Source organism: Hyla sarda, chromosome 13, assembly GCF_029499605.1.
Source record: "Hyla sarda isolate aHylSar1 chromosome 13, aHylSar1.hap1, whole genome shotgun sequence".
NCBI classification, from domain to species: domain Eukaryota; kingdom Metazoa; phylum Chordata; class Amphibia; order Anura; family Hylidae; genus Hyla; species Hyla sarda.
The window spans coordinates 21,277,170-21,295,141 of record NC_079201.1 but is presented as its reverse complement, the minus strand read 5'-3'; the positions used below and the strand labels follow the sequence as shown (position 1 = coordinate 21,295,141).

Sequence of the window (17,972 nt, the reverse complement as noted above, 5' to 3'; positions counted from 1 at the left end):
GAGCCCTTACCCATAGAATAGTCCAGAATGAGCATAAGGGGTTCTGTATTATGCACAATCCATCCTTTTTAGAAGGGTCTCTTGACTAGAAGTTAAAGGGGTACTCCCCTGAAAATTTTTTTTTTTTTTTTAAATCAACTGGTGCCAGAAAGTTAAACAGACTTGTAAATTACTTCTATTAAAAAATCTTAATCCTTCCAGTACTTCACAGGTGCTGTATGCTCCACAAGAAGTTTTTTTTCTTTTTGAATTTCCTTTGACACCTCTGTCCATTTTAGGAACTGTTCAGAGCAGGAACAAATCCCCATAGGAAACCCCTCCTGCTATGGACAGGTGTCAGCAGAGAACGGTGTGGTCAGACAGAAAGGAAATTCAAAAAGAAAAAGAACTTCCTGGGAAACAATCGTTTGTGTAGGGTACAGGAGCTTCTTCAGGGTCCTATACACAGTGTCCCAAATGGAGCCACCCTTACTTGGTGTCCAAAGGAGCAGCTAACCCTGGCACAGGTAAGGAGTAGTACAGAACTTGTAGTTCCTCCCTGTACTGTAGGGGGCGCTACCAGACACCAGTCAGTGCATACACTTCAGTAATAGAGGTGATTTACCAGTAAAATGCCCATTCTGATTGGTCAGTTCCTCCAGCTGGGACATGTTTTGCAGATCTGGACTTTCTGTAGCATTGTATGTTGAAACTATTGTATGTTGAGGCCATTGTAAGTTGAGGGATCAGTGTGTGTGTGTATATATATATATATATATATATATATATATGTGTAAATCCTAGTCATACCTGTACAGCATGGTATCGAAAGTCTACGGGGCCATCCAGAAAAGCTGCAATTCACTCCCCAGCTCAATACAATCTCCTTCCGCCCCCGTAGACTTATAGGGGGAGATTCATCAAAACCTGTGCTGAGGAAAACTTGATCAACTGTCTGTAGCAACCAATCAGATCGCTTCTTTTAATTTTGAAAGATCCTTTTGAACGCCTTTAGGGCGTACCTGTTCGTCCGGTCCGGTGTTTAAAACGGGGTCACACCGGGTCGGTCCCGGCTGCTAACTATAGCCGGACCCTGGGCTAATAGCGTGCGGCACCGATCGCTATTAACCGTTTAGATGCGTCAATCAACTTTAATCGCCGCGTCTAAAGGGTTAATAGCGATCGGTGCCGAACGCTATTAGCCCAGGGTCCCGGCTATCGTTAGCAGCCGGGGCCGACCCGGTGTGACCCGGTGTGTCACTGTGTGACCCCGTTTTAAACACCGGGACCGGGCGTACAGGTACGCCCTATGTCCTGAAGGAGTTAAAAAGGGTCTTTCAAAAATAAAAGAAACGATCTGATGAATTAAACGCTTCCCGGAAGCTTAGTCGGGCTGATTGGCACATCGCCATAAAATCACGAAGTCCCGATCAGCTAGGACGCGAGCGGAGGCCCCCTTACCTGTCTCCGCCGCGTCTGATCGGCGTTTGATTGCTCCAAGCCGGAGCTACAGGCTTAAGTAATCGAGCCCCTATCTTGCTGATCCATGCAAAGCTATGGCTTTACAGTGATCAGGGTAAAAGATCAGTGTGTGCAGTGCTATATGTCCCTATGGGAGCTATAACACTGCAAAAAAAGTGAAAAACCCCTTTAACCCCTTCCCTAATAAAAGTTGGAATCACCCCCCTTCTCCCATAAAAAAAAAAAACAGAAAATAAAAATATACATATGTGGTATCGCCGCGTGCGTAAATGTCCAAACTATAATAATATACAATGGCGTATGCGCAAAAAAATTCCAAAGTCCAACAGCGTATTTTTGGTCACTTTTATATCATGAAAAAAAGGAATAAAATGATCAAAAAGTCCCATCAATACAAAAATGGTACCGCTAAAAACTTCAGAACATGGCGCAAAAAATGAGCCCTCATACCGGCCCGTACGGCCCGTTCCTGCATGTAGTTATGATTTTTTTCCCAAATACAACAATATCCAACCTATATAAGTAGGGAATCATTGTAACCGTATGGACCTACAGAATAAAGAGAAGGTGTCATTTTTACTGATAAATGCACTGCGTAGAAACGGAAGCCCCCAAAAGTTACTAAATGACATTTTTTGTTCTATTTTGTCGCACAATTCATTTTTTTCCGTTTTGCCGTGGATTTTTTGGTAAAATGAGTAATGTGACTGCAAAGTAGAATTGGTGGCGCAAAAAATAAGCCAACATATGGAATTTTATGTGCAAAATTGAAAGCGTTAGGATTTTTAGAAGGTGATGAGGAAAAACCCTGGGTCCTTAAGGGGTTAAAGGGGTACTCCACTGGAAAACATTATTATTATTTTTTTTAAATCAACTGGTGCCAAAAAGTTAAACAGATTTGTAAATTACTTCTATTAAAAAATCTCAATCCTTCCAGTACTTACCAGCTGCTGTTATGATCCATAGGAAGTTCTTTTCTTTTTGAATTTCCTTTCTGCCTGACCACAGAGCTCTCTGCTGACACCTCTGTCCATGTCAGGAACTGTCCAGAGCAGGAGAGGTTTTCTATGGGGATTTGCTCCTATTCTGGACAGTTCCTGACATGGACAGAGATGTTAGCAGAGAGCTCTGTGGTCAGACAGAAAGGATATTCAAAAAGAAAAGAACTTCCTGTGCATTGTAACAGCAGCTAAGTACGGGAAGGATTAAAGGGGTATTCCAGGAAAAAACTTTTTTTTTTATATATCAACTGGCTCCAGAAAGTTAAACAGATTTGTAAATTACTTCTATTAAAAAATCTTAATCCTTTCAATAATTATCAGCTGCTGAAGTTGAGTTGTTGTTTTCTGTCTGGCAACAGTGCTCTCTGCTGACATCTCTGCTTGTCTCAGGAACTGCACAGAGTAAAAAAGGTTTGCTATGGGGATTTGCTTCTAAACTGGGAGGTTCCCGAGACAGGTGTCATCAGGGAGCACTTAGACAGAAAAGAACAACTCAACCTCAGCAGCTCATAAGTACTGAAAGGATTAAGATTTTTTAATAGGAGTAATTTACAATTCTGTTTAACTTTCTGGCACCGGTTGATTTAGTACCCCTTTTAAGATTTAACACACCCTATACCTGATTCTGGTAAATAGAGATCCGGCGATGCAACAAAGCAAACCACCACTAGATGTCAGCGCAGCCCCAGTGCTATCCTACTATAACCTTATGGGAAACTTCTGCATAAATTCATTTCCATGGAACCGAAGCTAAAATAAGTGACATTGGCGCGTGTATTGCAGCACCTTACCATCGCACATTTCTATTTTTAGAACTGTAAGCTTCACACAAAGATTGGGTGACAAAAGTTTGAATAATATGCAGTCCTAAAAATACAGCTATAGCCTCAGAAAAAAAAACAAAAAATGTACCCATGGTCCTATGCAAAACAGCTGTGTACAGTACTGTAATTGATGCCATGTGCCGCCCTCAGGGTTACCCCGTGATCTCTACAGCAAGTCCTGTGCATGCAGCTGTTATGGTGACTAGGACAAAGGCATAGGTTTAAAGGGGTATTCCAGTGGAAAATGATTTTTATTATTATTATTATTTTTGTCCCTATCAATTGGCTCCAGAAAGTTAAACAGATTTGTAAATTACTTCTATTAAAATATCTTAATCCTCCCAGTACTTATCAGCTGCTGAAGTTGAGTTGTTCTTTCCAGTCTGACCACAGTGCTCTTTGCTGACATCATGACCACAGTGCTCTCTGCTGACATCTCTGTCCATTTTAGGAACTGTCCAGAGCCACACATGTTTGCTATGGGGATTTTCTCCTACTCTGGACAGTTCTTAAAATGGACAGAGGTGTCAGCAGAGAGCAATGTGGTCATCATGTCAGCAGAGAGCTCTGTGTTCCAAAAAGAAAAGAATTTCCTCTGTAGTATTCAGCAGCTAATAAGTACTGGAAGGATTAAGATTTTTTAATAGAAGTAATTTACAAATCTGTTTAACTTTCTGGCACCAGTTGATTAAAAAACAAAAAAAGATTTCCACCGGAGTACCCCTATAGTACTATAACACTGCACACACTGATCTCGATCATTGATCAATGGTTTCTCATAGGAAACCAGTGATCGATGATTCTGCCGCTTGACTGCTTATGCCTGGATCTCAGGCACTGAGCAGTTATTCGGCGATCGGACAGCGAGGAGGCAGGTAGGGGCCCTCCCGCTGTCCTGTAAGCTGTTCGGGATGCCGCGATTTCGCTGCGGCTATCCCGAACAGCCAACTTAGTTAACCGGCAGCTTTTACTTTCACTTTTAGCCGCGCGGCTCAGCTCTGAGCGCGCGGCTAAAGGGTTAATAGCGCGATCGGCGCGGCGGGTCCCGGTTTCACTATGACGCTGGGCCCGCCGTGATATGATGCGGGGTTACCGTGTAACCCCGCGTTATATCACGGGAGCAGGACCAAGGACTTGCCACCCAATAGAAAGGGTATGAGACCAACCAGGCCTGGGCCCCCTCTTTAAGAGCCCCATAGCAGCTGCCTGTTGGGCCTCGGTGGGTTGGAGGACATCTACTTACAAACTCATTGACATCATTACCGCTACACACAAACCCCATTGTAATAAGCACCGTAATCCCCCATGTCCTCCAGTTATCACAACCTCAGGCAGCTGTCTAATATACAGGCTCGTGCCGCCAGCATTCTAGCTTCAGCAGCCAGAAATAGGCGGTGTAGGGTGGGGGAAAAAAAAATAATAAACTTCCAAAAAAATAGATGAGCCCTTCCCCCAATAAAGCATTTGCGGTGCTGTGTGTGAATGTGAAAAATCTTTTTTTATGTCAAATTAGCATGTATCTTCCAAAGCAAGACGGAAGTCTTTAATCTGAAGCCTTGAAATGGAGTCTCGCTCAATATGCTAATATGAAGTATTCCAGTCGGTGTTCCTCTCAAGATAAAGCAGATTGTTCCCTATAAAAAAAAAAGGAATCTCGGAGGCGCAGCACCTGGCGGATCACCACCCAGACAATAAATATCCTCTAATGTGCCAGTAAGCTGTTGGGAAAGCCCCATACAATGGAGTGGGTGCTGGAGGGTAATTGCTTGGCATGTTTCCTGAGTACTAAATAGCGTCGGCTCGGTAGGATATTGTGGGTGAGGTAGAACGCTGAAAGGAAAGGCGGAAGACTGCCATAAGCTTACCATTAAGACAGTGTTTCCCAACCAGGGTGCCTCCAGCTGTTGCAAAACTACAACTCCCAGCATGCCCGGACAGCCGAAGGCTGTCCGGGCATGCTGGGAGTTGTAGTTTTGCAACAGCTGGAGGCACCCTGGTTGGGAAACACTGCACTAAGAAGTCTAAAAAGAGGGGACATTGTAGTAATATTAGTCATATGGCGGACATTTATCTTTTGAAAGTGTGTTTATTAAAGGGGTACTACGGTGGAAAATGTTTTTATTTTATTTTTTTTATTTTTTTTAAATCAACTGGTGCCAGAGAGTTAAACAGATTTGTAAATGACTTCTATTTAAAAAAATATATATTTACCCTTCCAGTACTTTTTAGCAGCTGTATGCTACAGAGGAAATTCTTTTCTTTTTGAATTTCTTTTTTTTGTCTCGTCTACAGTGCTCTCTGCTGACACCTGATGCCCGTATCAGGAACTGTCCAGAGCAGGAGAAAATCCCCATTGCAAACCTATGGACAGTTCCTGACATGGACAGAGGTGTCAGCAGAGAGCACTGTGGACAAGACAAAAAAGAAATTCAAAAAGAAAAGAATTTTCTCTGTAGCATACAGCTGCTAAAATGTACTGGAAGGATTAAGATTTTTTATTACAAGTAATTTACAAATCTGTTAAACTTTCTGGCACCAGTTGATTTAAAAAAAAAAAAAAAAAAATTCCACCGGAGTACCCCTTTAATCATTTGTTTTTGCTTACATGTGACATATTTATAATACTATTGCAGGGGGTGATAAATTTGGTGCACGAAAGCAAAAAACAATAAATCACTTCAGAACAGCATTCTGTATGATTCCTCCTCTTCGCATTTGCGACTTTTTGTCAAACTTTTTGTGCGCCCCAAAGCTGGTGTAGATTTGATGTGTTTTGGAGGGTTTTGTGACACAGGAAAAGGAAAAACTGTCAAAGGAGGAAAAACACAATTTCCACACAAAGGCAAAAACGCCAGGAAAAAAAAAAATTCAGTAGCAGATTTTCTGGCATTTTTTTTTTTCTTTTTTTGTGCAATGTGGATTAAAGGAGTCCTCTGGTGCAGAGTATTCCTGCTCCGTCCTGCCCGGGCTGCAAAAAAATGAAAATAAACTATCACTCACCTTCCTGGGTTCCCGCAGAGCACCACTATAGCTGATCGGTCCTCCGGTCCATCCTCTTCATACTTCCGTGTGAACGAAGCGTCGCATGGTGTTCAGCCTATTATGGGCCGAGGCAGAATATCGCGGCGGCCGGCGATAGGCTGAGCACCATGTGACGCTTCGTTACACACGGAAGTATGAAGAGGATGGACCGGAGGACCGATCAGCTGTAGTGGCGCTCTGCAGGAAGCCATGAAGGTGGGGGATGGTTTATTTTCATTTTTTTTGCTGCCCGGGCAGGACGGAGGAGGAATACTCTGCACCAGAGGACTCCTTTAAGAAAATAAAGTCGGAAGAATTTTCCATTTTCAAGATACGTGGGTTATGTCTTTTAAAGTCACTCACTTCATGAAATGTATAAAGTTGGCATGCTGCTAGCATTTAATTGCCCTACAAGTGTATTATACTCTATTCTTTTTTTTTTTTGGGCCACACACTCTCTTTAAAGCGTACCTGTTAGATCCCACAAAAAAAATAATATATATATATATATATATATATATATATATATATATATATATATACGTATATATAATGTGTTGGTGCTGCTAGGTGATTGGTGTGTCTGCTCATGCAGCCTTGGCCATGAGTCATCTCTCATGGACAAGCCTGATGCAGCTGCAGGACTGTTTAGTGTCCTAGTAGGTATGGGGACCCCTAGTGGTGGGATTTTCAGGAGCCACTTTCTTTATTAAATAATATTCAACATTTTTTTTAAGTAACCTTATTACAAAAGGTCTTTGATTTTCAACATATAACAACATATAAAAAGTTTTTGGATCTGACTGTGCCTATTTGAAGGGGTTCAATTTGAAGGGGTCCCGCCTGATCGCGGGAGTCCCACTGTTGGGGACCCCTGAGATCTTGCACTCGGCACCCCGTTTATAATCCGTCCCCGAAGCGTGTTCGCTCCGGGTCTGATTACGGGCGACAACAGGGCCGGCGGCGTGTGACGTCACGCTCCGCCCCTCAATGCAAGCCGATGGGAGGGGGCACGAGGACAGGTAAGTGATCGTCAGCAGGGCACTGTAAATGGCTATCCGGTGGCAGCTGAAGTAGTCTGCGCTGCCGGATAGCCGTTTATGCGATGGCCCCGACATACAAAAGCATCGTATGTTGATGCTGCCTTCCCGCAATCGCATGTTGACATTATCGTATGTCGGGGCCATCGTAGGTCGAGGGGTCACTGTACTATCTTTTTGGGGGAGATTTATCAAAACCTGTGCAGAGGAAAAGTTGCCCAGTTGCCCATAGCAACCAATCAGATCGCTTCTTTCTTTTTTAACAAGGCCTCTGCAAAATGAAAGAAGCGATCTGATTGGTTGCTATGGGCAACTCATATTTCCCATATTTACCCACTAATTTCCACTACAGGGATCGTAATAAAGGGAACACAGAGAATGTCACCTGACGTTTCTTCCTATAGTTATTACTGGGGAAGTGTCTTTATTTGTGTCCAGTCTTTATAAACAATATCAGCTGATCCTTTAGCTGCCAGACCGGCCATGGTCAGCTACGTGCTGCTTCCTTTTTCTGAGAACGACACATGCTTTAACCATTTTAGTCAGGAAATGTCTTTTTAGGTTGGACAACATGTGACCTGCAGCTATAGTCACTGAATAGATCCGTGGCTACTAGTGAGGGGTGGGGGTGGGGGGGCCAGCGGACAAATAGCTGAAGAATTGCTGCATTAAAGGGGGTTATCCAGGAAAAAAAAGACAGAGCTACTTTCCTCCAAAAAGAGCGCCACTCCTGTCCTCAACCTGGCTCCATTCACTTCAATGGAGCGGAGCTGCAATACCACATACAACCTAAGGACAGATGTGGTGCTGTTCCTGAGATGGTTGTTGAACTTGAGCCTTGATGCATGACGAGGTCTCCAGGCCTCTGCCACCCAATGATGATGAGACCTGTCATCTGGCCAGGACTTCCGTCTGTATTAGGCTCGTTGGAAAATGGAGTAACCGATGATAGTGACATTAATAATATTTTTGAGTATTTTATCTCTGTGTTTCACGGACAAGTTTTTGTTCAAATTTCAAAGACTGCTTGATAATCCAGAATATTTGAAAACCCAACATTTATCAGGTGAAAGGATTCTCTCTGTTTACAGTGTATTTATTGTGATACTAGCAGAGTGCCCTGCGTTGTCCAAGTCTACCTACCAACACCTTGTGGGAGAGGACATGCAACAATGACGCTCTCTTATATCCCGACCTCTTATCTGGTCCTCGTATCACATCCTCATATTCCGATTATATCTGTCCTCATACCCCCTCCTCAAATCCCGACTTCATATCCTATCCTCGTATCCCATCCTCATATCCCATCTTCATATCCCATCTTCATATCTGGTCCTCATACCCTGTCCTCACATCCTGACTTCATATCCTATCCTCATATCCCAACCTTATATCCATATCTCAACCTCATACCCCGTCCTCATATCCCGACTTCATATCCTAACCTCGTATCCCATCCTCATATCCCATCTTCATATCCCATCTTCATATCTGGTCCTCATACCCTGTCCTCACATCCTGACTTCATATCCTATCCTCATATCCCAACCTTATTTCCATATCTCAACCTCATACCCTGTCTTCATATCCCGACTTCATATCCCATCCTTGTATCTCATCCTCATATGTGGTCCTCATATCCCAACCTTATATCCATATCTCAACCTCATACCCCGTCCTCATATCCCGACTTCATATCCTATCCTCGTATCCCGTCCTCATATCTGGCCCTCATATCCCAACCTTGTATCAATATCTCAATCTCATACCCTGTCCTCATATCCCGACTTCATATCCTATCCTCGTATCCCGTCCTCATATCCCAACCTTATATCCATATCTCAACCTCATACCCTGTCCTCATATCCTGACTTCATATACTATCCTCGTATCCCATCCTCATATCCGGTCTTCATATCCCAACCTTATATCCATATCTCAACCTCATACCCCATCCTTATATCCTGACCTCATATCTTGACTTCATATCCCGTCCTCATATCCTGACCTCATATCCCGACTTCATATCCCATCCTTGTATCCCATCCTCATATCCTGACCTCATATCCCAACCTTATATACATATCTCGACCTCATACCCCGTCCTCATATCCTGACTTCATATACTATCCTCGTATCCCGACCTCCTATCCGGTCCTCATATATTGTTCTTATATCCCATTTTTATATTCATTTTTATTTCCCAAAAATAAATATGCTCTGCACCTGCCTGCTGGACAGTCAAGAAAGTCCTGGGCAATCTCTGCAGCCCGAGAGTAATGTGATCATGAGGTATACTTGAAGTTCCATAGACTTGCATAGAACTTCAGACAAAAACCTCGCAAATAGGTGTGGGTTAGGGTTGATTTAATGGCCTTATATTTTTAACACACACACACACACACGTTGAGTTTTATATATATATATATATATATATATATTCAGCGTGATTGGTCAGTCCTGCGGGGGCGCTCTTGTCACTCTGTTAATGATGTCTGAGGGGTCGGGGTGAATGGAACGAGGATTTAATTACGGTATTATTGTGGGGATAACAGGAAACTCCTTGTGAGTCTACAGGGTCTCCACGTCCACAGTGAAGGGGGATCAGTTCAGATATAATTATTGGCCTTATTACAATCCTGTGACTCTGATGAGGGACGATGGCTGGAGGACATGTGACTGTGCAACACGCCGCACCACACGCGGAACCCTGAAGCGTCTCGTGATGGGAGATCAGACCCAAAATTTCTTCAGTCTTCATCATCAAAATCTTCTATGGAAAAGAAAACGCAATTGCGGCAACGCAACTCGCCACCTTTTTTCCTAACCTTAGTAAGGTCTTGTTATGGCTACAAGAGCCGCCATTGGGTTCCAGTAGCTCCAGTCCAGGGAGTAGCAGTCTATTGTCCTCAGGACATTGTAGTTCTGGGATTTGTTGTCCTGCAACAGCTGGAGGCTTCCTGGTTGGGAAACACTGATGTAAATGTTGAAAATACCCCAAAATGTTGGAAATGCGCCAAATACAACTTTGGCTCAATTTGGTGCTAACGTGTTCTGCAAAGGGGTACTCCGCCCCTAGACATCTTATAAGATAAGATGTCAGATCGCGGGGGTCCCGCCGCTGGGGACCCCTGGGATCTCGGCTGCAGGACCCACCTGTTGCGGCTTCCGGCAGCGCTGGATGCTCTCATCCTAACGCCTCGCGGCCATGGTGACGGGAGATTGTGACGTCACGATTCCGCCCCCGTGTGACGTCACGCCCTGCCTCCTAAATGCAAGTCTATGTGAGGGGGCGTGACAGCTGTCACGCCCCCTCCCATAGACTTGCATTGAGGGGCGGGGCGTGACGTCACAGTCTCCCGTCACCATGGCCGCGGGCCGAAGCCTCCAGCGCTTCCGGAAGCCGCAACAGGTGGGTCCTGCAGCCGAGATCCCGGGGGTCCTTAACGGCGGGACCCCCGCGATCTGACATTTTATCCCCTATCCTTTGGATAGGTGATAAGACGTCTAGGGGCTGAGTACCCCTTTAATGTAAAGTTGTGATCTAGCCTGAGCCAGTCTCTGTGGCGCCATATTGTGTTATTCTTATAAGCGTGTATATTTAACCGATGTGGGCCATAGTATTTCATGTATACATATTGGGGGGGGAGATTCATCAAAACCTGTTTTGAGGGAAAATGGTGCAGTTGCCCATAGCAACCAATCAGATCGCTTCTTTCATTTTTCAAAGGCCTTTTAAGAAATGAAACAATCTGGTTGCTATGGGCAACTGGACAACTTTTCCTTTGCCCAAGTTTTGAGGAATCTTCGCCATTTTGTACTGTTTCCCGAATTTTGAAATTTGTTTTACAAATCATAATGTATATATATCTCTGTGAAATATTGGCATATTTAATATAGGAACAATAACGTATTGCAATATGTTTTAAATATGTTATTTATAAAAATGTTGACATAATTTCCCATTAAATGTGTCCTATTGTTACAGATATAAACAGCTGCTGCTAGGAGGTCCCCCTCCCATTTCTGTGAATGGTACGCGCTGCGCGGTCACGCCTCCTCCCTGTCCATGTGGGAATGGTACGCGCGGTCACGCCTCCTCCTCCTGTGAGTGGTACGCGCTGCGCGGTCACGCCTTCTCCTCCTCCTCCTCCTCCTGTGAGTGGTACGCGCTGCGCGGTCACGCCTCCTCCTCCTGTGTATGGTACACGCTGCGCGCCCCCGCCCGTCTGCTCCATTCAGGCAGTAGTCAGTGTCCGGCAGTGCCGGGGATGTGAGCTCCGGACCCGGGGAGACCAGCGGGGGGGATGGCGGCTGCACGTGTGGAATACATCACTCCGTGGTGGGTTTATTGGCTGCACAACATCCCGCACTTGGAATTGTCCCTCAGACCCCGGAGCAGCGAGTTTAACCCGACAGACCCGGGATACCGGGAGGTGAGTGCCCCAAAGTGTGCAAAGTAGGAGGGGAGTGCGGGGAACTGAGCTGTGGGGTCCTGGATGTCACTACAGGGCAGGGTTTCCTTACCAGGGGGCCCCCCAGCCAAAGGCTGTCCAGGCATGCTGGGAGTTGTAGTTTTGCAACAGCTGGAGGCACCCTGGTTTGGAAACACTGCTATAGGGCGATGTGTGGGGGGACTCTGCTCTGTATATCACTGTATATGTGTATAGGGGGGGACTCTGCTCTGTATATCACTGTATATGTGTATAGAGGGGGACTCTGCTCTGTATATTACTGTGTGTGTATAGAGGGACTCTGCACTGTATATGTGTATAGGGGAACTCTGCTCTGTATATTACTGTATATGTGTATAGAGGGGGGGACTCTTCTCTGTATATTACTGTGTGTGTATAGAGGGGGACTCTGCTCTGTATATCACTGTATATGTGTATAGAGGGGGACTCTGCTCTGTATATCACTGTATATGTGTATAGAGGGGGACTCTGCTCTGTATATCACTGTATGTGTGTATAGGGGGACTCTGCTCTGTATATCACTGTATATGTGTATAGAGGGGGACTCTGCTCTGTATATCACTGTATATGTGTATAGAGGGGGACTCTGCTCTGTATATCACTGTATATGTGTATAGAGGGACTCTGCACTGTATATGTGTATAGGGGGGGACTCTGCTCTGTATATCACTGTATATGTGTATAGGGGGGACTCTGCTCTGTATATCACTGTATATGTGTATAGAGGGGGACTCTGCTCTGTATATCACTGTATATGTGTATAGAGGGGGACTCTGCTCTGTATATCACTGTATATGTGTATAGAGGGGGACTCTGCTCTGTATATCACTGTATATGTGTATAGAGGGACTCTGCACTGTATATGTGTATAGGGGGGGACTCTGCTCTGTATATCACTGTATATGTGTATAGGGGGGACTCTGCTCTGTATATCACTGTATATGTGTATAGAGGGGGACTCTGCTCTGTATATCACTGTATATGTGTATAGGGGGGACTCTGCTCTGTATATCACTGTATATGTGTATAGAGGGGACTCTGCTCTGTATATCACTGTATATGTGTATAGGGGGGGACTCTGCTCTGTATATCACTGTATATGTGTATAGGGGGGGGGCTCTGCTCTGTATATCACTGTATATGTGTATAGGGGGGGGACTCTGCTCTGTATATCACTGTGTATGTGTATAGGGGGGGGACTCTGCTCTGTATATCACTGTGTATGTGTATAGGGGGGGGACTCTGCTCTGTATATCACTGTATGTGTGTATAGAGGGGGACTCTGCTCTGTATATTACTGTATGTGTGTATAGAGGGGGACTCTGCTCTGTATATCACTGTATATGTGTATAGGGGGGGGACTCTGCTCTGTATATCACTGTGTATGTGTATAGGGGGGGACTCTGCTCTGTATATCACTGTGTATGTGTATAGGGGGGGGACTCTGCTCTGTATATCACTGTATATGTGTATAGGGGGGGACTCTGCTCTGTATATCACTGTATATGTGTATAGGGGGACTCTGCTCTGTATATGTGTATAGAGGGGGACTCTGCTCTGTATATGTGTATAGAGGGGGACTCTGCTCTGTATATCACTGTATATGTGTATAGGGGGGGGGACTCTGCTCTGTATATCACTGTATGTGTGTATAGAGGGGGACTCTGCTCTGTATATTACTGTGTGTGTATAGAGGGGGACTCTGCTCTGTATATCACTGTATATGTGTATAGGGGGGGGGGACTCTGCTCTGTATATCACTGTATGTGTGTATAGAGGGGGACTCTGCTCTGTATATTACTGTATGTGTGTATAGAGGGGGACTCTGCTCTGTATATTACTGTATGTGTGTATAGGGGGACTCTGCTCTGTATATTACTGTATATGTGTATAGGGGGGGGGGACTCTGCTCTGTATATTGTATGTATGTATAGAGGGGGACTCTGCTCTGTATATTACTGTATGTGTGTATAGGGGGACTCTGCTCTGTATATTACTGTATATGTGTATAGGGGGGGGGGACTCTGCTCTGTATATTGTATGTATGTATAGAGGGGGACTCTGCTCTGTATATTACTGTATGTGTGTATAGATAAGGAGTCTCCAATCATTGTATATAGCCCCATGTATCACTACAGGTATAAAGTTTTTCTCCATTATATATAGACCCACCATATATCTCTACAAGGCTGTGTATATATAGTTATGGTTCTTCTTATCTCACTATAGGGCTGTATATATAGTTATGGTCTTCCTTATCTCACTATAGGGCTGTATATATAGTTATGGTTCTTATCTCACTATAGGGCTGTATATATAGTTATTGAGCTCCTTATCTCACTATAGGGCTGTATATATAGTTATGGTTCTCCTTATCTCACTATAGGGCTGTATATATAGTTATGGTTCTTCTTATCTCACTATAGGGCTGTATATATAGTTATAGGGCTCCTTATCTCCCTATAGGGCTGTATATATAGTTATGGTTCTCCTTATCTCACTATAGGGCTGTATATATAGTTACGGTTCTCCTTATCTCACTATAGGGCTGTATATATAGTTATGGTTCTCCTTATCTCACTATAGGGCTGTATATATAGTTATGGTTCTTATCTCACTATAGGGCTGTATATATAGTTATTGAGCTCCTTATCTCACTATAGGGCTGTATATATAGTTATGGTTCTTCTTATCTCACTATAGGGCTGTATATATAGTTATAGGGCTCCTTATCTCACTATAGGGCTGTATATATAGTTATGGTTCTCCTTATCTCACTATAGGGCTGTATATATAGTTATGGTTCTTCTTATCTCACTATAGGGCTGTATATATAGTTATAGGGCTCCTTATCTCCCTATAGGGCTGTATATATAGTTATGGTTCTCCTTATCTCACTATAGGGCTGTATATATAGTTACGGTTCTCCTTATCTCACTATAGGGCTGTATATATAGTTATGGTTCTCCTTATCTCACTATAGGGCTGTATATATAGTTATGGTTCTCCTTATCTCACTATAGGGCTGTATATATAGTTATTGAGCTCTTTATCTCACTATAGGGCTGTATATATAGTTATTGTTCTCCTTATCTCACTATAGGGCTGTATATATAGTTATTGTTCTCCTTATCTCACTATAGGGCTGTATATATAGTTATGGTTCTCCTTATCTCACTATAGGGCTGTATATATAGTTATGGTTCTTCTTATCTCACTATAGGGCTGTATATATAGTTATGGTTCTCCTTATCTCACTATAGGGCTGTATATATAGTTATGGTTCTTATCTCACTATAGGGCTGTATATATAGTTATGGTTCTTCTTATCTCACTATAGGGCTGTATATATAGTTATGGTTCTCCTTATCTCACTATAGGGCTGTATATATAGTTATGGTTCTCCTTATCTCACTATAGGGCTGTATATATAGTTATGGTTCTCCTTATCTCACTATAGGGCTGTATATATAGTTATTGAGCTCCTTATCTCACTATAGGGCTGTATATATAGTTATGGTTCTCCTTATCTCACTATAGGGCTGTATATATAGTTATGGTTCTCCTTATCTCACTATAGGGCTGTATATATAGTTATGGTTCTCCTTATCTCACTATAGGGCTGTATATATAGTTATGGTTCTTATCTCACTATAGGGCTGTATATATAGTTATGGTTCTTCTTATCTCACTATAGGGCTGTATATATAGTTATGGTTCTTCTTATCTCACTATAGGGCTGTATATATAGTTATGGTTCTTCTTATCTCACTATAGAGCTGTATATATAGTTATAGGGCTCCTTATCTCACTATAGGGCTGTATATATAGTTATGGTTCTTCTTATCTCACTATAGGGCTGTATATATAGTTATAGGGCTCCTTATCTCACTATAGGGCTGTATATATAGTTATGGTTCTCCTTATCTCACTATAGGGCTGTATATGTAGTTATGGTTCTCCTTATCTCACTATAGGGCTGTATATATAGTTATGGTTCTCCTTATCTCACTATAGGGCTGTATATATAGTTATGGTTCTTCTTATCTCACTATAGGGCTGTATATATAGTTATAGGGCTCCTTATCTCACTATAGGGCTGTATATATAGTTATGGTTCTCCTTATCTCACTATAGGGCTGTATATATAGTTATGGTTCTTCTTATCTCACTATAGGGCTGTATATATAGTTATTGAGCTCCTTATCTCACTATAGGGCTGTATATGTAGTTATGGTTCTCCTTATCTCACTATAGGGCTGTATATATAGTTATGGTTCTCCTTATCTCACTATAGGGCTGTATATATAGTTATGGTTCTCCTTATCTCACTATAGGGCTGTATATATAGTTATGGTTCTCCTTATCTCACTATAGGGCTGTATATATAGTTATGGTTCTCCTTATCTCACTATAGGGCTGTATATATAGTTATGGTTCTCCTTATCTCACTATAGGGCTGTATATATAGTTATAGGGCTCCTTATCTCACTATAGGGCTGTATATATAGTTATGGTTCTCCTTATCTCACTATAGGGCTGTATATATAGTTATGGTTCTTCTTATCTCACTATAGGGCTGTATATATAGTTATGGTTCTTCTTATCTCACTATAGGGCTGTATATATAGTTATGGTTCTCCTTATCTCACTATAGGGCTGTATATATAGTTATTGTTCTCCTTATCTCACTATAGGGCTGTATATATAGTTATGGTTCTCCTTATCTCACTATAGGGCTGTATATATAGTTATGGTTCTCCTTATCTCACTATAGGGCTGTATAAATAGTTATGGTTCTCCTTATCTCACTATAGGGCTGTATATATAGTTATGGTTCTCCTTATCTCACTATAGGGCTGTATATATAGTTATGGTTCTCCTTATCTCACTATAGGGCTGTATATATAGTTATTGAGCTCCTTATCTCACTATAGGGCTGTATATATAGTTATGGTTCTCCTTATCTCACTATATGGCTGTATATATAGTTATGGTTCTCCTTATCTCACTATAGGGCTGTATATATAGTTATGGTTCTCCTTATCTCACTATAGGGCTGTATATATAGTTATTGAGCTCCTTATCTCACTATAGGGCTGTATATATAGTTATGGTTCTCCTTATCTCACTATAGGGCTGTATATATAGTTATAGGGCTCCTTATCTCACTTTAGGGCTGTATATATAGTTATGGTTCTCCTTATCTCACTATAGGGCTGTATATATAGTTATTGAGCTCCTTATCTCACTATAGGGCTGTATATATAGTTATTGAGCTCCTTATCTCACTATAGGGCTGTATATATAGTTATTGAGCTCCTTATCTCACATGTATTGGTTTTTGGTCATAGTGTTGGCAGCTGGTGGTGATGCCATGGTGGCAGTCCAGGCAGGCAGTGAGGTGGAGGCATGTGGACCCCTTTGTTCTATATTATTACGTATATATTTCAGTCTTTGCATCTATAACCTAGTCCTGCCTTTTTAAAGGGGCCCCTCCTGTTTTGCAGCTACTACACCCACCCACTGCAGACAATACATACATGACACCGGTGCCCTGTTCCTCATGCAAGTGTGAACAATACCTGCATCCAATGTAGGGATCGACCGATATTGTTTTTTTTTTTTTTTTTTTTTTTTTTTTGTTTTTTTTTTAGAGCCGATACCAATAACCTGTGAACCGATAGCCGATAACTTATACCGATATTCTGTGCATTTACATTTTTGGGCATTTTAAAGCGGGGCTCTGTGCACTGAGGACAGGCGGGGCTCTGTACACTGAGGACAAGCGGGGCTCTGTACACTGAGGACAAGCGGGGCCCTGTGCACTGAGGACGAGCGGGGCCCTGTGCACTGAGGACGAGCGGGGCCCTGTGCACTGAGGACGAGCGGGGCCCTGTGCACTGAGGACGAGCGGGGCCCTGTGCACTGAGGACGAGCGGGGCCCTGTGCACTGAGGACGAGCGGGGCCCTGTGCACTGAGGACGAGCGGGGCCCCTGTGCACTGAGGACGAGCGGGGCCCTGTGCACTGAGGACGAGCGGGGCCCTGTGCACTGAGGACGAGCGGGGCCCTGTGCACTGAGGACGAGCGGGGCCCTGTGCACTGAGGACGAGCGGGGGCCCCTGTGCACTGAGGACGAGCGGGGCCC

At 43.4% G+C, this 17,972-nt stretch overlaps 1 protein-coding gene across 1 annotated transcript in view; it reads left to right on the top strand.

Moving 5' to 3' along the window:
- Nucleotides 1-11,504: 11,504 nt before the first annotated feature.
- The window catches only part of TTYH2 (tweety family member 2), a gene marked incomplete in the record, with an annotated part of 81,310 nt that continues 74,842 nt past the window's right edge, over nucleotides 11,505-17,972 (top strand). Inside the window, 1 exon segment of the mRNA XM_056550645.1 lies at nucleotides 11,505-11,783. Within this exon segment, the coding sequence (XP_056406620.1) occupies nucleotides 11,655-11,783 (129 nt within the window).